The sequence below is a fragment of the Pinus tabuliformis genome, chromosome 3_2 (genome assembly GCF_031772625.1).
Source record: "Pinus tabuliformis cultivar Carrire ecotype Pingquan chromosome 3_2, CPIR1, whole genome shotgun sequence".
NCBI classification, from domain to species: domain Eukaryota; kingdom Viridiplantae; phylum Streptophyta; class Pinopsida; order Pinales; family Pinaceae; genus Pinus; species Pinus tabuliformis.
This window is the reverse complement of record NC_142302.1, coordinates 1,061,730,534-1,061,756,524: the sequence shown is the minus strand read 5'-3', so window position 1 is coordinate 1,061,756,524 and position 25,991 is coordinate 1,061,730,534. Positions and strand designations below refer to the sequence as shown.

The 25,991-nt window shown below is 35.9% G+C and overlaps 1 protein-coding gene and 1 pseudogene across 1 annotated transcript; both read left to right on the top strand.

The window, feature by feature from the left end:
- Positions 1-7,500: 7,500 nt before the first annotated feature.
- On the top strand, positions 7,501-7,815 carry LOC149184268 (T-complex protein 1 subunit beta pseudogene; annotated as a pseudogene).
- Positions 7,816-17,932: 10,117 nt separating this feature from the next.
- LOC149184267 (glucan endo-1,3-beta-glucosidase-like) lies at positions 17,933-19,704 on the top strand. The gene is made up of 4 exons (XM_089415290.1): positions 17,933-18,043; positions 18,168-18,315; positions 18,448-18,959; positions 19,279-19,704. The coding sequence occupies exons 1-4, from the start codon at positions 17,933-17,935 to the stop codon at positions 19,702-19,704; spliced, it is 1,197 nt and encodes a 398-aa protein (XP_089271416.1).
- Positions 19,705-25,991: the final 6,287 nt, after the last annotated feature.

Here is a 25,991-nt window from a genome sequence, read left to right as displayed (position 1 = left end):
TCCTGATCATGTGTCTTCTGGTCTTCGTCTTCCTGGATCCCACACTTTGTTTTGTAACTGTCCACATGCTTTGTTCCCTTGTTGCTGCTGTACTTTTGCTATCTTTTGCTCCATCTTCTTCTTCTTGTCAATCAGGTTCAATTTTTGATTGATCTTTCTTCCTGTTGCTATCATTTTTCTCCATTTGAATTTCTTCATGATCAGTTGCCACATTTATTCAATCTCTGTTTCTAGTACATCTTTGGATTGGTTCATATTCTGCTTCATATTTCTATCTCCTTCTCTTTGCTTCAGGTTGTTGTTGCTGTCTTCTATGCTGACTCTTGCTTTACTTGCTTTGTTGATTTCTACCTTGCTTGCTCAAACTTTTGCTTTGCTTCCTCCAAATTTTGTTGTGACTCCTATGCTGACTACCTCCCTATCATTCTTACCCTCTTTCATGACTAAATCATGACTATTCAACACTCTTTCCAGTGATTTAACATATTCATTCCATTGATTGGATTCTTGCATATAATCTCCTTCTCTCATCTTTAAGTGGCTTAGTTGTGCCAAATCTCCTTCATCATCTGCAACTAAACCTCCACTCATAAAGAGTTTGTTAAAATTAAAAAACACAAGGCTGTTGTGTCTTATTTTCCTATGGCAACAATTCAGTTTGTTGTTTTGTTCCTTTCTCCTCCGTCAGCACATAAGTATGCTGATTAGAACTCTCAAAAGAATTCGTGAGATTGTCCATTAGCCTCTCTTCCACACCAACTGTCCTAATGATTCCTTCCTTCTCTTGCCCACCATAGTGAACTCCTTCTCTTGGAGTGTCAATCTGCTAAACTCTCATATCCATCTCCTTTTCCTTATGACTATCATTCATGACAATTCTTTGGTCTTCTGTTTTCAACAATCTATCCTGAACATCTATTCCTTGTTTTCCAACTCCCTTCTTTGAAAATCTAATTTTCTATATAACTCAATAACTTCAATTGGAGTAGATTTTGGAAATTTCACACAGTTTTCCATACCTTCCTTTGTTATGGATAGATCATCAGATGTCCTTTCTCCCTTTGCTAAGTTTTTTGCATAGACTTATTCTTCCTTAACAGCTTTCAGTAGATGTCCTTCTTCTTCAGTACATTTTACCTTGTTGTCCCTTTGTAGCTCTTTTCCCATAGTTATCCTGATCTCCTCATATTCATTAACATTCTCCTCCATGAAAGCTTCTATAGACTCATCCATAGACTTTTCCTTCTGTATGCAGTCAAATTCCTCCTCTTCTGAAAAGTTTTCTTTGTCACCTTTTATTTCCGGATCTTCATCTCCTCTGAAGATATCTTCCAAAGGTTGCTTTTCTCCTGCAATACTTGCCATCATATACAAACTATCGCTTTTAAAAACATAAGACCCTATGGTCTCACTTGATGCTTCAGCCATCATATCTCCTTACTGTTCCAAGTTCACTTTATGACTCAGAAATTCTTCAATGGTCCTTTCTTCAATCTCCTCAAGCCCTTCACCTAGTTGCTTGATATCTTTCCCCAATTGTATATGAGATCTATCTATCTCATCTTCTTCCAGAACATAATTTAGATTATGCTTGTCTTCTTCCTTCTTCATGACAATATCAGAAAATTGTCCTTCTTTACGTGGTTCACCTGCAAACATACACAAATTGTCAGATTTAAAATCATCAGACCTTTTGGTCTCACTTGAAGTTTCAGTCTTCAAGTCTTCATCTTCAATCAGCATCTTCTCATACTGTTTTAAACTATCCCAATAGTCCATGAGATCTTCACTTGATCTCCATTCTTTATCTTCACTGTAGTCTTCACTTTCTCCCAGAATTTCTCCCTACTTTGGTTCACAAATGGACTCTTCCATTTCCAACTCAACTTCCTTGAGTTTTTCCCTCAGCCACTTCACTTGAATTTGTTACATAGCCATCTCTGCATCTCGTGCCACTCCACTGGCTTCTTCCTCAAGACCCAACCTAGTCTTTGGCTTTCCTCAAGCATTCTCCTTAATGTGTTGAGTTGTTCTTTTAATTCAATAACCTCTTTGTCCATTTCCTCTTGACTCATCCTCTTGCCATTTGTTTTGGCATCCTTCTTCTCATATCCTCTGCTGTGGCTTCTCTCTAAACATCTGCTATGACTATCCGTAGTCATCTTCTTCTCTTCTTTCTTCATGAACCTCTCACTCATCTACAACAAGCCTCTGCAATAGCTAATCCTCCTCGTTGCAATCTTACCTCACTAAGCTCTCGTTACTCACTCTTTTGGTAAGCACAGATCCTATATCTGGAACCTCCTTTTGAGCAACACTTTTTCTCCCTCTAGGCTTCTGCAATTTGTCACTTCCTCTAGACAACACTTCAGTTGTCCTCTTTGTCCAATCTCTTGTTGGATTCTTCAGGTTCACTGCCACTTCTCCTTCAGAGTGTTTGTTTTTCTTACTCTGCCTTCAAGAACACATATGGTTCTCCTCTCACAGCTTCTCTTGCTGTCACCTGTGCATTAGTATATAAACACACTTTCTCAATTTAAAATAGAACATAACATATTACCTCTCCTTCAAGATCCCAGCATGATCTCGTTTCACCATTCCACCTATGCCTTAGATGGATTGTCCTCTGTTTTGTATCCAAGTTCTCTTCCCTTGAATTTCTCCATGATAAATTGCCACAGTTCTTCAATCTCTGTTTCCATTACATCTTTGGATTGGTTCATATTCTGCTTCATATTTCTATCTCCTTCTCTTTGCTTCAGGTTGTTGTTGCTGTCTTCTATGCTGACTCTTGCTTTACTTGCTTTGTTGATTTCTACCTTGCTTGCTCAAACTTTTGCTTTGCTTCCTCCAAATTTTGTTGTGACTCCTATGCTGACTACCTCCCTATCATTCTTACCCTCTTTCATGACAAAATCATGACCGTTCAGCACTCTTTCCAGCAATTTAACATCTTCATTCCATTGATTGGATTCTTGTATATAATCTCCTTCTCTCATCTTTAAGTGGCTTAGCTGTGCCAAATCTCCTTCATCATCTCCAACTAAACCTCCACTCATAAATAGTTTGTTAAAATTAAAAACACAAGGCTGTTGTGCCTTATTTTCATTTGGCAACAATTCAGTTTGTTGTTTTGTTCCTTTCTCCTCCATCAACACATAAGTATGCTGATTAGAACTCTCAAAAGAATTCGTGAGACTGTCCATTAGCCTCTCTTCCACACTAACTGTCCTAATGATTCCTTCCTTCTCTTGCCCACCATAGTGAACTCCTTCTCTTGCAGTGTCAATCTGCTAAACTCTCATATCCATCTCCTTTTCCTTATGACTATCATTCATGACAATTCTTTGGTGTTCTGTTTTCAACAATCTATCCTGAACATCTATTCTTTGTTTTTCCAACTCCCTTCTTTGAAAATCTAATTTTCTATATAACTCAATAACCTCAATTGGAGTAGATTTTGGAAATTTCACATAGTTTTCCATACCTTCCTTTGTTATGGATAGATCATCAGATGTCCTTTCTCCCTTTGCTAAGTTTTTTGCATAGACTTATTCTTCCTTAACAGCTTTCAGTAGATGTCCTACTTCTTCAGTACATTTTACCTTGTTGTCCCTTTGTAGCTCTTCTCCCAGAGTTATCCTGATCTCCTCATATTCATTAACATTCTCCTCCATGAAAGCTTCTATAGACTCATCCATAGACTTTTCCTTGTGTATGCAATCAAATTCATCCTCTTCTGAAAAGTTTTCTTTGTCACCTTTTATTTCTGGATCTTCATCTCCTCTGAAGATATCTTCCAAAGGTTACTTTTCTCCTGCAATACTTGCCATCATATACAAACTATCACTTTTAAAAACATAAGGCCCTATGGTCTCACTTGATGCTTCAGCCATCATATCTCCTTACTATTCCAAGTTCACTTTATGACTCAGAAATTCTTCAATGGTTTCCTCTTCAATCTACTCAAGCCCTTCACCTGGTTGCTTGATATCTATTAAACACACATGGACAGCAAAGAATAGGAAAGATAAATCAGTGAGTTCATTTTTTTATTAACATCAGATATACATTTATAGTACAACATATGACTCTTGGGTTTCAGATCCCAAGGTCTCTTGGACTGCTTAGTCTTTTCGGCTTCCACACTAACCCATTTAGGATTAGGTGTCCAACATTCCCCCCCTTAATCCGAAGGGTTATGTATGAGTCCAAGAAGAGAGTTGTAATACAAAATGTGCAAGAAATGCATCGCAGCACTAGGCTGAATGTGCTCTATGAAATGTTGGTATAAAGGGCGGTGGTTTAAGGATGACCACCAACACTGGAACGCTTAGTGCAGTTCCCGGAACTCTTCCAAAACTGGCAAGAAACTGAAGTTTTCTGCTAGAGGAAGTGATCCTATTGTTTTAAAGAGGGAAACCTTCAACCATAAAAGGGAGGTCTCACCCCACATAAAAGGTAAAACTTCAACCTGAAAAGGGAAGTCTCAACCTGTGATGGTTTAAGGATAACCAACAACTCTGGAATGCTTAATGCAATTCCTAGAACTCTTCCAAAACTGGCAAGAAGCTGGAGTCTTCTGCTAGAGGAAGTGTCCCAGATTGCCAACTGAAGGCATGTTCAGGCATCTTTGTCTCTGGCTACAACTCTGAAACTGGTGTGGCAGGTTGTGGCTCAGGCTCGCTTGATGTGACTTTGAAGCTTGTAGATGACCATCATTTCCCCCCCTGTCAGATACAAGGTGAGAAGATGGAGAAAACTCAACTGCAAGACTGTTTAATACTCTGGAACAAGTTCTGACATGTGTTTGGAATATCTTCTTGGCTTTTGATGCCCATTGCCAAGAAGCGATCCATCCAAGATGAATCTTTGTTCTTGCAGGGTGTTTGTTTCTGAAGCATCTGTTCGAAGAATGGCTAGTTTTATGACAGTGCTCACATGGATGAAGATCAAAACAGTGATCTTTCAGATGGCCAACTCGGTCACAGTGTTGGCATTTTATGATCTGTTGTTGTTGTTGTTGCTGTGGAAGAGGGGCAGAATCTGGAACAGCTGAAGCTGAACTGTCATGAAGAGTAGATGAACTGTCATGAATGTATCCAGCGCTGTGAAACTGAATGGGCTTTGCATAGTCTGGAATATGAAAGGACAAGTCCTTGTCATATCCAAGACCAGTTCTGTGCTTGTTGTGGACAAGCTGTTCCCAAGGTTTGATGATGGGCTTGGGAAGTGCAGACTAAGTTTCTGCATCTGCATATACAGCTGCTGCTTTATTTGAATGAACTGTACCATTATTAACATGCTGCTGATGGGTGGTTGTCTCAATGTTCTGAACAGAAACAGGTTCAGAATGGTGTCTATTTTGATGTAGCTCTTCTTGCTGTAGCTGTGATTCAAGCTGCAAAAAATCGATCTTTTCCTGTGCATTTTGTAAACATGTCTGAATTTCTGAGAGAGATCCTTTGCTGATTTGTAATGTGTCATCAACAGTAGATAATATCAGAGTTTTAAGGAACTGTAATACTTCACTGGTTCTGGCCATTTTTCTTTTAATGTCAAAATCTTTATGCAGCAGTGGAATCAAGAGTTTTAAATACAATGCCACAATTTGGGCAGCAGCAACTGCAAACTTGTTTGGATCCTTCAAGTACTCCTTCAGAAATGATGGTTATCAAAACTTCAATAATTATAACACCATGTCATGGGCATTCTTTGAACTGTAATTTACAGCGGTCAACCTCAGCAAAGCATTAAACATATGAATGGCACCAGCAATCAAATCGGGTCCAACTATAGGAACAGAAGCACTGAATCTCTGTTGCAAATGGAATTTGAACTATTTAAAGTGTATTTGAAACCAATCACCATACCATTGGATTTTATACCATTCAGGCCTCATACAAACTTATTTAAAACAACATCTTCAACGTATTTCAGGCAACATCATAACGTATTCAGGCAGCTTAAATCATAGTTTTCGTTGCATTCAATACAGCTCCAGGTCAGCACACAAATAAATCAATGAGCGATATACAAAACTGATTTCTTTCTCTGCAATAGAGACTTAGTGCACATATTAAGAGCAATAATCTTCACAAAAAGAAACGACCTTTCCAACGAATGCTCGGGGCATTGAATAAATTTTCAGTAGACAAATATACACCAGCCTCTATATAAATATATAGCCGAGAATACCCATAAAAATGGTATTATTCTTTGTTGAGCAGATTACGGATGAAGCCACATTTCTGGTTGATTTCTTTCATGCATAAACAACACTCCTTTGCAAGAAAAAATGAATGTCTTCCACAATCTGCAGTTGAAGTACAAACAGTTCGAGCACGCTAGAATGAGTTCAGCTCACTTACATAATGCACAAGCAGCGGTCTTAAATGGCTCTGTCAACTTCTCCTGAGAAGAGCTTTATCAAAAGCATCACTCTTTCAAGTCTTCTAGTATGGATCTTATTTCAGGTTCGTAACATCTACAAGTGTCGTTAACTGATGCCAATAATAGATGATGTCAAAGCCCATATGATCAAGATCCAAAGTTTCAGATATGTTGCTTTATTTCTGCAATGGTGTGTTGACAAATTGAGATGTGCCGCAGAGGGTAGACAATACGAATGCCTCAAGTATATGCTGGACTAAATTCTTGGATTGCACAGATCATTTAAGGTCGGCTCTCTTTTCTAGGCCGCAATTACACAAGATCTCCGCCTTATATCAATCCGGAAATAGACTAATGATCTACCCTTACATATATAGTGATAATGCCCTTCATGTAGGTTCTTTCTTATACCTTAAAAATTCGCAGAAATAAAGACCGTGAGGATGTAAGACAAAATTTGGTTCTTTGATGCTTGAGCCCAGACTTTAGGCCACAAAAAGTTTCAACGTGGATTCTGTCACTGAAGTATGATGACACAAGTCTAAAATAGGTTCGAATTATTCACACGACCGCAGAGATTAAAGGGCTGCAAGACTCGGTGATATATGCTTAGAGGGGCCGCAAACAATTTCAAATAGATGCTCCACAGAGATAACCCTTTTTGGTCTTGTTGGCACTACTCCAGCAATTGCAAATAACCAGAGAATAACAACCGACACAATAAATATACTAGAATTTCCAGTATGAGTCGACAAAAAAAAGAAATGCCTAGAATCCTTCAATGAACGTAGCTTTCAAAATACACATGAACCCAGAGGAACCATTCAACACCACTTACGTATCTTGCTTCTGAAATGGACCACTGAAACCGAGAAAATGGATCTTGTGAATAAGACAGAGAGCCATTTCTAGACTCTAAATCATTTAGAGAGACCTTCAATCAACCTTGCAGCAACTGTAAAATATCAATGCGAAAATCCCCAACCCTCGCTTTACGCTCAAGACTCTACTTCCCTCTGCAATCAAATATTTTCCTTCCCGGCGGACAGAAGCGTTCGGAAGAAAGGAGGCGATTGATCCTGCAGTTAACGTTTCCTGCTCTCAGACATGGCAACTGAAAGGTTATTTAAAGACGATGCCAGGGACAAGAAGGGTGAACGGGCCAGGATGGCTTCGTTTGTTGGTGGCATGGCAATAGCTGACCTTGTAAAGACGACTCTAGGACCTAAAGGAATGGACAAAATTTTGCAATCCACAGGCAGGGGACATAGTGTCACCATTACAAATGATGGCGCTACTATATTGAGATCGCTTCACATAGATAATCCCGCTGCCAAAGTAATGGTTGACATCTCGAAAGTCCCAGATGATGAGGTAGGAGATGGAACCGCTTCAGTAGTTGTTTTGGCTGGCGAGCTCTAGCGAGAGGCAGAAAAACTAGTAGCAATGAAGATTCACCATATGACAATTATCTCTGGTTATAGAATGGCTGCTGAGTGTGCTCGCAATGCTTTAGAACAGCGAGTTTAGGACAATAAGGCAAATTCAGAATCCTTCCGGTCCGACCTGATGAATATTGCAATGACAACACTCAGTTTCAAAATCCTTGCACAAGACAAACATCATTGGCTGTTGATGCAGTGATGCGGCAGAGGTAGCGCTGGAAAAAGCAGCACGTTATGGTCAGAGGTGAGCAGCGACTGTGGAGGGTCAGGTCGAATAGCTCAGAGCAGGTAAGGGGCATTACAAATGCTCAATGCACCAGGATTATATAGCAGGCCCACCAAATTCAATTGTCAGGACAGCGCTTTTCAAAAACGTTTATAAACAGTAAAGAGCGCAGGCATAATTTAAAGGACAGAGGGCGCAAGTAACGCAGAAGAGAGAGAGCGCATGTATGATTTCAAGGGTCAGACAGAGAGGCTTAAAATAGCCAGAGTCAGCAGATTTCTGGCAAACAATGAATTAATGGAGCTTTATAGGTAATGGGCAGAACTGGAAGGTCTGCACAAATGACATATACATAGAGACCACAAAACAAGTGGCTCAAATATGAGCAGGGCCAAAATTCGCCTGCTCTGATACCATGTTAAACACACATGGACAACAAAGAATAGGAAAGATAAATCAGTGAGTTCATTTTTTTATTAACATCAGATATACATTTATAGTACAACATATGACTCTTGGGTTTCAGATCCCAAGGTCTCTTGGACTGCTTAGTCTTTTCGGCTTCCACACTAACCCATTTAGGATTAGGTGTCCAATAATATCTTTCTCCAATTGTATATGAGATCTATCTATCTCATCTTCTTCCAGAACATAATTTAGATTCTGCTTGTCTTCTTCCTTCTTCATGACAATATCAGCAAATTGTCCTTCTTTACATGTTTCACCTGCAAACATACACAAATTGTCAGATTTAAAATCATCAGACCTTTTGGTCTCACTTGAAGTTTCAGTCTTCAAGTCTTCATCTTCAATCAGCATCTTCTCATATTATTTAGAACTATCCCAATAGTCCATGAGATCTTCACTTGATCTCCATTCTTTATCTTCAGTGTAGTCTTAACTTTCTCCCAGAATTTCTCCCTGCTTTGGTTCACAAATGGACTCTTCCATTTCCAACTCAACTTCCTTGAGTTTTTCCCTCAGCCACTTCACTTGCATTTGTTACATAGCCATCTCTGCATCTCGTGCCACTCCACTAGTCTCTTCCTCAAGACCCAACCTAGTCTTTGGCTTTCCTCAAGCATTCTCCTTAATGTGTTGAGTTGTTCTTTTAATTTAGTAACCTCTTTGTCCATTTCCTCTTGACTCATCCTCTTGCCATTTGCTTTGGCATCCTTCTTCTCATATCCTCTATTGTGGCTTCTCTCTAAACCTCTGCTATGACATCTTCTTCTCTTATTTCTTCATGAACCTCTCACTCATCTACAACAAGCCTCTGCAACAGCTAATCCTCCTCATTGCAATCTTACCTCACTAAGCTCTCGTCACTCACTCTTTTGGTAAGCACAAGTCCTCTATCTAGAACCTCCTTTTGAGCAACACTTTTGCTCCCTCTAGGCTTCTGCAATTTCTCACTTCCTCTTGAGAACACTTCAGCTCTCCTCTTTGTCCAATATCTTGTTGGATTCTTCAAGTTCACTGCCACTTCTCCTTCAGAGTGTTTGTTTTTCTTACTCTTCCTTCAAGAACACATCTAGTTCTCCTCTCACAGCTTCTCTTGCTATCACCTATGCATTAGTATATAAACACACATTCTCAGTTTAAAATAGAACATAACATATTACCTCTCCTTCAAGATCCCAGCATGATCTCGTTTCACCATTCCACCTGTGCCTTGGATGGATTGTCCTCTGTTTTGTATCCTAGTTCTCTTCCCTTCAAAACTTGCATTAAGAAATCTTTCTTCCTCTTTCCTCCAAGAAATCCTCTATTCCTATTTAGTCCAAGCCTCTGCTATAATTTCTACAGTCTTCCAGAACTTTAAAGTTCTCCTTACAGTCTTCTGTTATAATCTATGCACATTACCTTCTTCTGTGTGCAACCTCCTTTCCATAGGAAATCTTTCTCCACTCCGATTACAAACCTACTATGATACCACTAATGGTGAGGGCTACCACCGCATATCCCCGTAATATGCAAGAATCTGCATAAATGCAACTGTCCCAGGTAATTGACTTTGCAATGGAGTCAAATCTTCATAAAATCAATGGTTTCACCCTCTTATATGGTTCCTTTGTATCCGAACCAATCACTCGCCTAAGACTGTCTATCTGGTCTTTTAAATAAGACTCAAGCCTTTGTTTATGACTTTGTTAAAGTCTTCCTTTAGAATCCTTCTGTCGGAATTAAAAACCCTTCAGCAATGCACCTTTACATATCCCTTAAACCGCATACACATAAAATCCTCTTATAACCTTGGTTATATATATATATATATATATATATATATATATATATATATATATATATATATATATATATATATATATATATATATATATATATATATATATATATATATATATATAGATAGATATATATATATGTATACATATATATATAGATATATATATATACATATATACATATATACATATATACATATATACATACATATATATATATATATATATATATATATATATATATATATATATATATATATATATATATATATATATATATATATATATATATATATTAACACACATTATTACATATCGGCGCTAAATCCTTTTATAACCAATTTACAAACCTTCAAAATCACCATAATAATATCGCAAGTGTGACAAACTAATCAATATGCTAAAAGATGACTGTTGGACCAACAAGTAATAGGGGGAAAGACACACAGAGGATACACATGGAATGACTTTGATGCATGCAATTGAAGACATAATGATATAATTACTTCAAACTACACTAAGAGATGTATTTCAAAATATGAGCTTTCCTTACCATACTTACCCTCTAGAGGGTTATGAATTGGACGAAGTTTTCATTGGGTCCTGATCTTCTATCATAACCTGGGTTTCTTGGTCCCTCTCCTCAACTCCTTCAGAGTCGTCTAGCATGTCATCCTTCCCTGTGATCACTGATAGATACATCTGTGCAATTTGAGGGGGAAATTACTTCTGTCGAAATGATATCTTGGTAGGATACCTCTGTGCAGTTTCTGGATGCAAGGCAGACTGGGCAGCTGAGGAACAATACTATGTAGTTTCTGGATACAGTGGATTCTAGCTGAGGGAAGGACATTAGAGGAAACCACTGCGTGGTTTTGGATTCCAAGGGAGGTTGGGGTCTGTGTGCATTGCACAGTTCTAACAGGAAGAGGGAAAATGCTCGAGGGTTGCAGAAGCGAAATGTGCAATTTCGGAAAGCTGGATGAGGCTAGGTTGGCAGGGAAACTCTAGAATCTGGTTATGTGTTAGATCAGTGGAACTAATGTGAACAGTGATATAACTTTAGTTATGATCACACACTTGAGCACTTAGTCATATAACATAGACCATACATAACAAATAAAACATACTTTGCTTGATGCAACAACTTTCGTGACAAGAGTGCGTGGAGTGTGAAACATGTCTATGTAATGAGAATAACTTATACGCACAAATATTTTCCCTTGAAGTAGACCAACTTCCATTTGCATGAAAAATAATAATCCCCATGCCTAAAGATGACACCTGCTACATAAGGATCAGAATGTGAACAACTCTTAAGATCAAGGAACGGGCTTGAGATCATTAGCTTACTAATAAGTGACCAATGAACGATCAATCATAGGATCCATGGTAGACTTCAAAATTTGCATGCGAGCAAAAATATTAGAGGTTGGTTGTAGTCGCTACAACAAATCTCCACACACTCCTAAATGTAGAATTTATGCCACAAAGCACATGATTTAAATGTCATGGTGGTCACTAGGGTGGTCAACCATTTCTTATACTCCCACGTTTCTCGAGGTTCCCACCCCCATTGGAGCTTCTTTTTCTGATAGTAAAATTCCTTCCATATGCTCCTACTAACTAAATATGGATGGTAAGGGTGACATTGAAGAGAAGTCCAACAATGGTTCTCCACTACCACAATTTTGCAAGAGATTTACATCCTTATTACTTGTGTGTGGTGAATGCAAGGTGATAATAACTAGTATTAATAAAATAAACATCTGAATGCGAGACACTAGGAGATATAAGCACCAACTATTGATCACTTTCGTCACCAAGGTTGCATATAGAATTCTCCTTTCCACCATAACTATAATCAAAGAGTCACCATCTATTTGAATTTTTTTATACCCTACCTCTTGGGAAATAATCAATCTATGTTCCAAAGTTGTAAATTCCGCTATGTTGTTAGTGTAGGTACCACAAAACCCTCTATAATGTCTAAGTAGCTCTCCTTTGTAGTCCCTAAATATTTCCCCAAATCTTGTTGGACCTGGGTTTCCTTTGGAGGCCCCATCGAAGCTCAATTTGGTAAATCCATTAGGTGGAAGCGTAAAGCCATGAGTAGATGATTTGAAGTTTTGTTGTCGAGGAACTTTGGATGTCACAACCATTTCCTCAGATATCTCCAACTCTTTTAAATACAAATATATACTTGATTAATCTCCCAATCTTCTGCACTCCATAGTTCTACAATGATGGTTTACTTTGTATTCCTCCTCATGAGAGTCTAAACAAAATCCGTAGAAGTCCTATGGTCCCTAAAGATGTTTCTATTGTGTTCTTTCCATATGTTCCAAAGAAGGAGTCCCAACATTAGATTCCATGCTTTTTTTACCACTAGGTTCTTAAATAGAGTAGTTTTCCAAACCACCAAGATCTCTCCCAAAATGTTTGGCAAACAATTCAATTGGCAAAAAATTGTTAGGACCTTGCCCCACAAGGAAATAATAAACACATAAAATTTGAGGACATGCTCAATGAATTCTTCTTGATCCTTAGAGAGTGGTTATAGGTAGGTTTGGTACAATCCTTTCCTTCTTGTGTGATCCCATGTTAGGATATTTTCATGTCCTATCAACCATAGAAAATGAGCCATGTTTGACCATAACTTACTTGTCCATATTTTCTACCATAGATGATTTAGTTATATATCTAAATGCCTCACGTAGATATGGTAAGCCTCTTTAAGCATAAAAATTCTTCTTAGTCGATAGCCCCACCTTAGTTTATCCTAGTCATGGTCTATTTGGATCCTTTTCTCCCTTAGATCTACCTCCAATATTGCCGAGGATGAAAATTATGGATCATTTGACCAATGATCACTTGATTTCCATCTGCAACATCTAGAACCTATGCTTAGATCTTCCCAAAATTACGCTACAGTGTAAGCCCCTTGCAACACGCTAAAATATTCAAGGGCAAAGATCATATTTGTTGTCTAATTAGGGAGATTGTTGCCACTTTTGCTCCAAAACTATATAGTCCAACCATTTTGGATTTCCTAGAACATGTGATTCTAGACAAGATATTTATTCTCCTATGAAAAATTCCAAATGCATGATCTAGAAGGAAAGGTCCGTCGTCTAAGCTTCTTAGGTTTTGAACCTTTGAACCTACCTGGATCCACCTCTACCAAAGATTTTCTCCTAGAGGTATGTTAAGGGTTTTTGGATCTCTCAAACCTAGCCCTCCTCATATCTTTGGAAGAAAAAGGTTTTCCCATGCCACTAATGCCCATTTCTTCTCACTTTTTGTCCCTTGCCAAAAAAAGTGTCTAAAGCTGGTAAAAATATCCTTGAACACCACTTATGATGCAAGAATAACCAAAAGTGGAAACATCAAAAGGGTTTGAAGGACAAACTTAAATAGAGTGACTCTAGCTGTCAGGTTCAATAAGCAGAAAGCCCAATTGTTGAGTCATTTATTAATTTGATCCAAAATCTTTATCAAGTTGGTTGATTTGAAACATCTCAAAATTAGAGGAATGCCTAAGTGTCTGGTCGGAAGGTTGCATCCTGAAATCCAAGCAATCAAGCCAGTTGAAGTTGCACATGGTGCCAAGTATTAAAGAAGAAAATATTACATTTGTCCCCATTGATTTAGGTGCATGATGCCTCCTAAAATTCTCATAAAAATATCAAGGAATCTTATTTATTGAAGCATGAGTTCACCAAAAACATAATATCATCAATAAATTGTTGATGTGATATTGACCAATCTTACCAAAAATGTTTTGATGCCTTTCAACACCCTTTGATAAAGTACTGATAATATTTTAGTTTTTTGTCATTTTGATGTTGATAACAATAATAGTTTAAATAATATGAAAGTTATAATAAATTTTAGTTGAATTTGAAGGTGTTATTAATTTAATTTTAATTTATTTAGAATTTAGTTATTTAACCAGAAAAAACATTTAAAGAAATTATTTTTTTAAATAAGGTCTTTATTAACATAATTTTTGTCGTAATATAATATTTTATGATTTAAAATATTATTTTATAGATTTATATATATCTTTTTATTAAATATAGCTATCATATTTATGATAAAATTGAATGAATATAATTTGTTCACACAAATTTTATTGAAATGATAAATTTGATTAATAATATAATTACTGTATTCGCATTTTAGTTTTTTAAAGTATGTGTAATTAATGACATTCAATTAATTTTTTTAAATGTTCGTTAATTTAATGAATATATTTAAAGTTGGTGTAGTTTGATTTAAGAAATGGTCTTTTTAGGATTTTTTTTTGGTTAATTTTAATCAAAATAAGATAAAGATTTTAAAAAACTTGAGTTTACAAAAATTCAGTGTTTTAGGGTTTTTAGTGTGTTGAATCCATTTAAGCATTCAAAAATATATTTTAAACAACAAAATTTCACAATCTTGCTTGAAACTATTTCTTCTATATATAAATATAAATAATACTTACTCCACTTTTAATAATTAATAATTAGTTTTTATAATAAATAATAATAAAAAGATTAATTTTTCTATAACTAATTATACATTCAAATTTTATGGAAAATTATAAATCCTATATAATTGGGCAATTTAAGTGTAATCCATTTCTATATATTAATATAAACAAGACACATCTGATTAAACTCTTTGCATATACATTTAAAAGCTTCATTATTGTAAATAAATTAAACACAAATCTCATTCATTTTGCAAATTTCTTAACATAACTTTCTTCGTATAATAGAAACAATTTCTTAACATAACTTTCTTCGTATAATAGAAACCCAAGAAAAATGGATGCTTAGCCGTATAAATAGTCTTATATATATGCTATGTTATAACTACGGTTATTTTCTTACTCTCTTTTACCATTTTTATCATTGTAATAATTAATATATCAAAAATTGAATTAAATAGAAATAATGAATATTATATAATTTGAAATTACAATTTATAATAATAAAGTTTAGTCACTTTAATTAATTGTATTTATCCTACTCTTTCGAAAGCGAAGGGCCATTATAAAATTCCTAAATGCTCAAAGTCTATTTAACAAAATTCTTCAATTATAAAAGATCAAATATTAACCAAAAATACAGTTGAAGAAGTGTGTATCTAGTGAAATTTTAAGAATAGCTAGAGAGGTGCGACATAGGAATCGGTAAAAACAAATCTCTGGAAGGCATTCTCTCATTTTTGTGGCTATTGGATATCTACTAATTTACGGTGATTGATTGAACTACATATAGTAAGGTTTGATGTTATTTTTGAATTAATATATTTTCTATGCAATTCATAATCGTTTAATGAAAATTTAGTTGATTTGTAATTAATAGATGTGACAAAAATTGTTTGGTGAGCTTTCTAAAAGACAATGAGAAAAATAAACAGAAGTACCTAATATATTATTGAAATGACGGGAAAAGATAAATATTGAAGGTTACAAAAGATAAATATGGAAAAATATTAAATGCACAAAGAAAAAGTTTAAAGAGAAACTCAACCAAAAAAAATCTACTTGACTGGCAAAAATGTCAATCATATTTATACTTTCGAGTGTAGTCATATAAATTAAATAATGAAGAAATACTTATAAGAATATCTATAATAGACATCAAAACACTTATTTTATAAAAAAAACCATAAAAATTAAGTAAATTAAAATTTATATAAGTAAATTAAAATTTATATATATATATAAAACAAAAATTTTAATTGAAAAGATTCACCGTATTTTATTATAAAGATTTTTAATTTATAAATAAAATTAGTTACAATATTATATGAATGATTAATTTCACATCTAAAAAAATTATAAATCATTTTATATGTTTTTTTTAAATAATTAACTTAGAGAGATCAAATCACAAAGATCTAGTAAGCATTGAGACATCTCAACCTTTTTACAATGCAAAACTTAAAAATTTGCACATTTAAAGATTTATGCCCTCTCCAGACGCATAAATCATGGTTAAGATGACACTCTCTCTATATATAATGTATTCAACTTCTTAAAAAACGCTTGGATATTTAGATTGTGTAGACAACACAATTCCAACAAATATTTGGTAGATTCAAAATCAATGCTTAAAAAAAGGCTAAAATGAAAAATAATGATACTTGAAATACTATAACAATAAAAATTTATGTTTTTAACTGCTTTATATTATTACTATTATTATTTCACACCATATATTATATGTAAATTGTTGACATTGAAATAACTTAATTAACATGGGATATTTTATTTATGAATTACATTGTAAAGAAATTTTCTTTATTACTATAATATATTTTAAATGCATCTCAATATTACTTAATTTTACATTAGTTTATTTATGGTGCACATTGAAATTTTCAATTACTACTAATATTTTTTAAATGTTACATGTTAATTATATAGTAAAAATGGAATGAATTACACATCTCCCTCTTATTAATATTATTACAAAGGTGTTTAATCCTTTTATTTTCAATTACTTCTTGACTTTGCACATCAAAACATTTATTGTTGTTAGCATGTACACTCACATACACATATTTTTTTGCAAGAGGGAAAACAAAGCATAGTGGGGACAACCATCATTAACTATTAATCTCAAATGCAACCTTACTCATCACTATTATTCAAAGAAAACCACTCACCTATAATTAGGTGTACAATTTTATGGCGTACCCAAACCTAATTCTATATATATAAATATATATACTCTAAAATTGATAATAAAATAAAATACTTATCATGGATATTCAAATAGTTTGGTTATGTTTTCCATTTAAATATAAAAATATAAATAATATCCATATTTTTATTTTAATTAATTTAAAAGAATTTTAAAAGGTTAAACAAAATTATCTTATTTCATATGAATATAGAAATATTTTATTAATAAAAATAAGAATGAAATATTTTTACTATACTTCCTTGTTGTAATGTCAATCATTAATAACTATATTTTGTAATACTTTTAAGTAAATCAATATTTTTTCATATATATATTAAAAGAGAAACGAAATGAGGACAAAAATAAAACTAAAATAAGTAATTTTAAAATAAAATTTAATTTACATTTAAATTTTAAAATATTATAAAATAAAATCTATAATTTCTTATTATAAAATATTCAATAAAAGTTAATTCTATACGGCCACTAATCATTATTATTGATCATTAAATTATATTTACATTTCCTAATAATTGTTATCGAACATTAAATTATAATACGCCTAATAATTAAATAGAACGAACACGAGAAGCAAGTTGATTAAGCTATCACAATCACCGTCGCCACCAGGTATCTACCCTTTACCCACCTTCCCACGAACAGCTTTACTTCGTTTCACTTCTGTCTGCTTTCCGATTGTGCACCGCGTGTCAGGTTCCAGTTAAATGAATAATTGTTATTGAACATTAAATTATAATACACCTAATAATTAAATAGAACGAACATAGAAGCAAGTTTATTAAGTAATTTCGTATTGAAATCGTTTATTAAGTAATTTCGTATTGAAATCGTTTATTAAGTCATAGTGTAAAAGTCATGCCCTAGTTAGACGTAAACGTCAAGACTACTTCAAGACTTTGCCTGTTATAATCGATGGCGGCTGTTCAACTCTTGGGCTGCGACAAATTGATGAAGAAAAATGTGCAGAAACGACCCATGACATTTCATTTCACGACGAATAAATTGCCGGCACCTCTCCTTATTGTACAACTGTGGATATAACGTCACGTACCGGAACAAAATATCAGTGCAAACGAGACAGACCTAGTCCGATACGCCACGGTATCGTTCTTGGCCTATCGATTTTGAATTTTCAATCCATGCGCAGGCCAATCGAGCTCCTTATAAATACAACGCCCTCGCATGCTATTTATCAATCCTCTCATTTCCTGTCATAAAAATGGCAGCCTTTAAAGACCAATCTAGGATCTTCCTGATTGGATGTGTGGCCATCTTCTGTTATCCAGTCCTCGCTGGTAAAGTAGCATGATATTGCATTCTTTTCCTCCCTACTTTGATACATGCTTCATACAATAGGATTGTTATTCAAAGATTTAAGTTCAACGTTGTTGCTCTATTAAACTGATTTAATTGAATTCTGTGTGCAGATGGTGATAAAATAGGAGTGGACTGTGGCATGGACGCAGACAAACTTCCATCTGCAGACGAGGTGGTAACTTTGATGAAGTCCAACGACATTGGGAAAATGAGAATTTACCAGGAAAACAAAGTTGTACTGCAGGCTTGCGCGAATTCTGGTATCGATGTAATAGTGGGTGTCGCTAACGACGAACTGGAGAACATATCTTCCAGCCAAGAGTCGGCAAACGGTTGGGTTAACGAGAACATTGTGCCCTTCTATCCCGCCACCAATGTCAAATACATTGCAGTGGGAAACGAAGTTTTGATAACCCCGAACAACGCTCAGTACGTACCCTATCTTGTTCCGGCCATGAACAACATTCAAACTGCGATCCAGAACGCTAATCTGCAGAATAGCACCAAGGTCTCTACCACCCACAGGATGGATGTTAGCAGTGGCTACCCGCCGTCTAACAGAATCTTCGTAGATGCTGTGAAGGACAAGATGAGCCTAATACTCAATTTTCTGTCACAGAACGTGTTGGAAGAATCACCGCACCTCTATACCACACCTCTATAGAATCTGTAATTTCTACCCTGGGGATCCTAGTTACTGGCTTGTAACGTTTACCAAAATCTGTAATTTCTACCCTGGGGATCCTAGTTACTCGCTTGTAACGTTTACCAACACCTGCGGATTTTGGTGTAACGGCAAACCTCCACATGGTATACCCAGGTTTTATTCCCCCAAATTGCGTTTGAGGGGGGTCTTGGAAGAATCACCGCACCTCTATAGAATCCGTAATTTCCACCCTCAGGATCCTAGTTACTGGCTTGTAATGTTTACCAACACCTAGGGGTTTTGGTGTAATGGCAAACCTCCACAAAATGGCGGTCCCTTCATGGCAGAGGTCTATCCATATTTCAGCTACATCTGCGACCCAAGCAACATTCATCTGGACTACGCTCTCTTTCAGCCCACGGCTATGTCGGTGACAGACAAAGATCACAGCTACAACAACCTGTTCGATGCCATGGTTGATACTCTTTTGTTGGCCATGGAAGCCTCGGGGTATCCCAACATCCCGATCGTAATTGTCGAAAGTGGATGGCCTTCTGCTGGCGCGGATGCAGCCACCATTGAGAATGGTCAGACCTATAACAATAATCTTATTAAACATGTATTATCGAATGCAGGAACACCAAAGAGGCTAGGAATGAGCATCGACACATATATTTTCGCGCTTTTCAACGAGGATTTGAAGCAAGGCGATGAGACATAGAAACACTTTGGACTATTCAACCTGATGGAAATTTATGGTAATTTCAAACAATCACTGAACATAGAAAATGCTCTGTTTTTGCCAGAAGCTAAATTGTTTTCTGAAAATAGAGATTTTTCACACCCATAAAAACTTTCATGTTACATATTTATCCATTTCTCTCACAGGGATTCACCAAGAACCTCCACAAAAAAAAGAACTCTGTTTCAGCTCCAAAAATTTATTTTTACACTACGGCCAATTTTTTTATTCCAATCTCTAAAAAAAACCTCTTCTTGCGCTTCTGCGCATATTACATTTCATACATTGAAATTACAAAAAAAAAACATTACATTTATTGCAGCATTTCCGCACCTCACATTAGCACTGCTGTGCATTTCACTTTGCATTACCTATGCAATGAACAACCTTCGCCCTTTTCACTGCTGTGTGAATCCCCTATATCTCCTTAAACAACAACTATAAAAAAAATAACACTAGAGCTTTTCTATATTTTTACATATTACATTGTGTATATTTTTTAACAAAAATGACTATACCTTTCTTTTAATTTTCCATACTTCCATGCATATAAAAAAAATAATAAAATTAAACTATTATCTATGTTCTACCAACCATCGTAAATTTCATTAATTACATTACTGCCGGTCAAAAATGAAACTTTTACGTCAAGTCATGTATTAAATTGCTCCTAGTGTATGCCTGTACGCGACCATCGATTTAATCAAACGGCTGTCATCAATTCCCCGGAGGCCCCATTTGCATGAGCTTTATGTTTCGGGGGATGGGTGGTTTTGGAGTCGTACACTGGACGCGTGGCAGCAAGTCGGGGTGATCGGAGCCCTCCTGACAAATACCACTCAGCTTGAAAGGTGGTTCAGGGAAATCCATCGTGGTTTTCAGAATTAAATGCCGCGGGACTGTTTAGCTGTTATGGCAGTTGAAATTACGATTTCAACACTCCCCTTTAATTTCAACTACTGGGTTATCAGTCATACCCAAACATTTCCTCAAAAACTCAAAACTTTTCGGGTCCAATGGCTTGGTCAGAATGTCTGCAACCTGTTCCTGGGTCCTACAATGTTGTAAAACAATTTCTCCATTGCTTACCAATTCCCTGATGTAGTGAAACCTTGTGTCAATGTGTTTCGTTTTCTTATGAAACACAGAATTTTTGGATAATGCAATAGCTGAGCTATTGTCACAAAAAATCATCGTTCCTTTTTCCTACTCTTGGCCTAAGCTCCTTAACATTCTTCTCATCCAAATTGCTTGAGATGTTGCTGCTATAGCTGCCACATATTCTGCCTCTGCTGTAGACAATGCTACAATAGGTTGTTTCTTAGAATCCCATGAAATGGCTCCTGAACCCATGTGAAAGACATAACCGGGTGTGCTTTTCCGATCATCTACACTTCTAGCCCAATCACTATCAGTGTATCCAACTAAATCTGAACATTCTGAGACAGTATATAAAATGCCAAACCTTTTAGTACCTTTAACATACCTCAGAATCCTTTTTGCTGCCTGCCAATGTGCTTCTTTTGGCCTCTCCATGAATCTGGAAATTAAACTAACAACAAACATTATATCTGGCCTAGTTGCAGTTAAATACATGAGGCTGGCAACTATGCTCTTGTACAAACTAGGATCAAAATCCTTACTGCTGTCCTCTTTTCTGAGTTTTAATCCCATTACTGTGGGAGTGATTGCTGCCTTGCACTCTTGCATATTAAATCTGCCCAACACTTCATTTACATATTTTGCTTTTGAAATAAAAATTCCATTTTCATTTTGATCTACTTCTATTTCTAAGAAGTATCTCAGCAAACCCATGTCAGTCATTTCAAATTCTTCTTTCATTACTGTTTTGAAATTTTCAATGAGATAATCATCATTACCTGTGAAAATAACATCATCAACATATAATACAACAATTAAAATTTTACCATTCTTTTCTTTGATGTAGACGGTGGGTTCTCCCTCACACTTCTCAAATCAATTTTCCAGTAGACAGGAATCAATCCTACTGTACCATGCTCTTGGCGCTTGCTTCAGCCCATAAAGAGCTTTTTTCAATCTGCACACTTTGTGCTCTTGGCCTTTCTTCTCATAGCCTAGAGGTTGCTCAATGTAAACCTCTTCCATTAACATTCCATTTAGGAATGCTAACTTCACGTCCATTTGGTAAACTTTCCACTTGTTTTCTGCTGCTATGGACAGCACTGCTCTCACAGTTTTCATTCTTGCAACCGGTGCGTAAGTTTCATCATAGTCTCTCCCATACTACTGCTTATATCCTTTGACAACCAGCCTTGCCTTGTGTCTTTCTATTTTGCCTTCAACATTACTCTTGGTCTTGTAAACCCATTTAACTCCAATGAATTCTTTACCTTTTGGTAGCTCAACCAAATCCCATGTCTTGTTTCTTTCTATGGCATTAATTTCGTCATCCATAGCTTCTATCCATTTCTTATCCTTAATTGCCTCTTCGAAATGAATAGGGTCATCAACATGACAATATAAAGCAAACAGGGAATTCATACCTTCATCATAAATTTCACTTAAGTTTATGAATTTCTTACCTCTTTCATTTGGTGTGCAAGTGCTTGAAGAAGCACTTGAATTTCCTCCTTGTGGTGTGCTTGGAGAAGCACCTTCATTTCTCCTCAAGGGTGTTTCTTGCTGTCCTTGTGTTGGCGCTGCTGTTTGGGGATATATTTCAGCCATCTCCTCATCATCTTCATCATGAGACAAACAATTTTTAACATTCACTATTTTCTCTATGCTTCCATCCCAAGCTTCCTCTTTAATGAATTGAACATCTCTAATCACAGAAAACTTCTTGGTAAATGGGATATACAACCTATAAGCTTTGGATTCCTCACTGTATCCAATGAAAATACATTTCTCCCTTTTGCTGTCCAACTTCCTCCTTAGCTGATCTAGAATGTGTGCATAAGCCACATATCCAAAAAATTTCATGTGGGTGACTCCTTGCTTTCTCCCACTCCATGCTTCTTCCGACACTTTATTCATCACTGCTTTTGTAGGGCACCTATTCAAAATATATATAGCATAGTGTATAGCTTCAGCCCAATAATCATTTGGCAAATGCTTTGCCTTCAACATACTCCTCGTCATATCCATGATTGTCCTATTCTTTCTTTCAGCTACTCTATTTTGCTGCGGAGTGTACCTTGTGGTAAATTGTTTGTGTATTCCATTTTCTCTACAAAACCGTAGGAATTCCTTGGAGATATACTCACCTCCTCTGTCAGTTCTTAAAATTTTGATATGCATCCCACTTTAATTTTCTACAAGTGCTTTGAAATTTCGAAAATTTTCAAACACTTCACTTTTGTTCTTTAGGAAATAAACCCAAGTTTTTCTGGTAAAATCATCAATGAATATTAGAAAATATTGGCTGCCTGCTAATGATGGATTTTGCATTGGTCCACATAAGTCTGAGTGGACAATTTCTAAGGGTGCTTTTGACCTTATGCTTTTCCCTGATGGAAAACTTTCTTTGTGTTGTTTCCCCAAGATACAACCTTCACAAAGGCTGTCCGGTTTCTCTATCAATGGAAATCCTCTTACCATTCCTTTTCTACTCAACAATTTAAGACCTCCAAAGTTGAGATGTCCAAATCTCAAGTGCCACAACCAATTTTCATCCTTTGGTAGGCTTTGGAAAGCCTCTTGTGTAACTACTGCAATTACTTATTTGTTTTCAAATCTGCCCTTATTCTGAGAGGGAACATCCTGTTCCTCGTCATCTTCACTTCAGCAATACATCGTTTGATGGGTTCTCTATCCATGATGGTGCATACATCATTCACAAAGAAAACATTGTAACCCTTTTGAACAAGATGTCCAATACTCAAGAAGTTACATTTCACTCCAGGAACATAATAGACATCTGCTATAGTTTTCTTTTCACCTTTCTTTGTAAATATTTTTACTTGTCCTTTTCCCATAACATAAATTTTACTATCAGTCCAAAGTGTGACTTGTGATTTCACATTTTGATCTAAAGTAGAAAACATGGCTATGTTTCCTGTCATATGGTTGCTGCAACCGGAGTCTAGAAACCATATATCTTCACTGTTTGTTTCAGCCATATTACAAACTGACAGTACATTATCTTGGTTGATATTTTCTCTAGTGATATTTGCACTAGATCTATTACTCATATCATGTTGTTTATTCCTACATTAATTTTCATAATGCCCATATTTTTTACAATAATAACATTGGACATTGGATTTTTCATACCTTTGTCCTTGAGCATGATGTTGTCCACTTTGTTTGTTGTTGCTTTGGCCTTGGTTCTGATTTGGATTGCTGCCTCTTCCTTGAGCATTTGCTGGACTGTTCCTTCCACCTCTGTTTTGGCTTCTGCCTCTTCCTCTCTTGTTTTCTCTGCCTTGACCTCTCTTCCAAAGGACATCTGGGTCTTGAAGGCTTGCTCTAGAGATGAGTTTTCATTTCTACTCAACCTCTGCTCATGTGTTATCAGTGATGCATGAAGTTCATCAACTGAAAAGTTTGAGAGATCCTTTGTCTCTTCTATGGTGGTGACAATCACTTCAAACTTTGAAGGTAGGACCCTCAATAGTTTCTCCACAATCCTCCTTTCTTCAAGAACCTCTCCATGAGACCTCATCTTTGTGACCAGACCAAGCACATGTGTGAAGAATGAGTCAATATTGTCTGACTCCTTCATACACAGATTCTCAAAATCTCTCCTCAGCAACTGTAGTTTTGCTGTCTTCACTTTCTCCATGCCTTGATAGGCTGTCTTAAGAGTTTGCCATGCTTCTTTGGATGTCTTGGCTACTACTATCCTTAGAAACACACTCTCATGCACTGCTTGATACAAAAATACAAGGGCTTTTGAATCCTTCTTCCTATTGCTCTTCAACAGATCTTTCTCTGCCTGTGTCAAACTGTTAAACTCATCTTCATCTCCTAGTTCTTCAAACCCATATTCAACAAGTTCTCATAAATCTTGTGAGGCAAACAGGGCTCTCATGGTTATTGCCCAATAGTGATAGCTTTTCCCATTAAACTGTGGGAGCTGAGTATTAAAAATACCCATGCTAGTGCTGGTGTTGGAGCCAGCCATTCCTTGCAATACTTGACTGTGTATTTAAAAAACACTGACTGTGTTCAACAACTACACAAAAAAAACTGTGAGAAATACCTGAATCCTTTCTTGACTGTGTCTTCACTCTGCTGGAGAAGTTGCTGCAGAAAAAGAACCTTCCTTCAGCGTCTTTGACACCTTCAAAGAGCCTGGACAAGCTCTGATACCATGATGTAAATTTCTGGTAATTACAAACAATTACTGAACAGAGAAAATGCTTTGTTTTTGCCACATGATCTTTTACACAGGGAAGCTAAATTGTTTTCTGAGAACAGAGATTTTTAACACCCATAAAAACTTTATATTCATTAATAAATACTGCCTGTTACATATTTCTTCCTCTCTCTCTCAGGGATTCACCAAGAACTTCCACAAAACAAAGAACTTTGTTTCAGCTCCAAAAATTTATTTTTACACTACTGTGTGTAAAAACAGAATTTACATTTACTGCTGTAAAAATATTTTTCTACTCATTTCATTCACGGCCAATTTTTTTATTTCAATCTCCAAAAAAAAACTTCTTCTTGCGGTGTTGCGCATATTAAATTTCATACATTGAAATTACAAAAAAAAACATTACATTTACTGCAGCATTTCTGCACCTCACATTAGCACTGTTTTGCATTTCACTTTGCATTACCTATGCAATGAACAACGCTCACCCTTTTCACTGCTATGTGAATTCCCTGTATCTCCTTAAACAATAACTACAAAAAAAATAACACTAGAGCTTCTCTATATTTTTACATATTACATTGCGTATATTTTTTAACAAAAATGACCATACCTTTCTTTTAATTTGCCATACTTCCGTGCATATAAAAAAAATAATAAAATTAAACTATTGTTGAATTGAGGCTTCTGTGATCCATATTATTTCTAAGTAGAACTTCGGCATAAATCACATAAAGAGAGACATTTGTCGACGCGTTTCGAACCAACCAGTGTGGCTCATCGTCAGGACAAGTTGAAGAAACAGATCTAGCTATGCATGCTAAATAGTCTGAGCAGAGCCTCCAACGACTATCTTAACCAACGACTAATTTTGACATAGGGACAACAGTCAAAAAGTCAAAATGATAACTAAGGGGAGTTATTTAGATTAAATAAAAGAAATAATTATATATATTGATTC

Bases quoted from the DNA above. Each gene is read 5' to 3' on its own strand.
- LOC149184267 (XM_089415290.1), top strand. From the start codon at position 17,933: ATGGCGGCTGTTCAACTCTTGGGCTGCGACAAATTGATGAAGAAAAAT. The intron at 18,044-18,167 runs GTACAACTGTGG...ATCCATGCGCAG, and splicing joins TGCCGGCACCTCTCCTTATT to GCCAATCGAGCTCCTTATAA. The intron at 18,316-18,447 runs GTAAAGTAGCAT...TTCTGTGTGCAG, and splicing joins CTGTTATCCAGTCCTCGCTG to ATGGTGATAAAATAGGAGTG.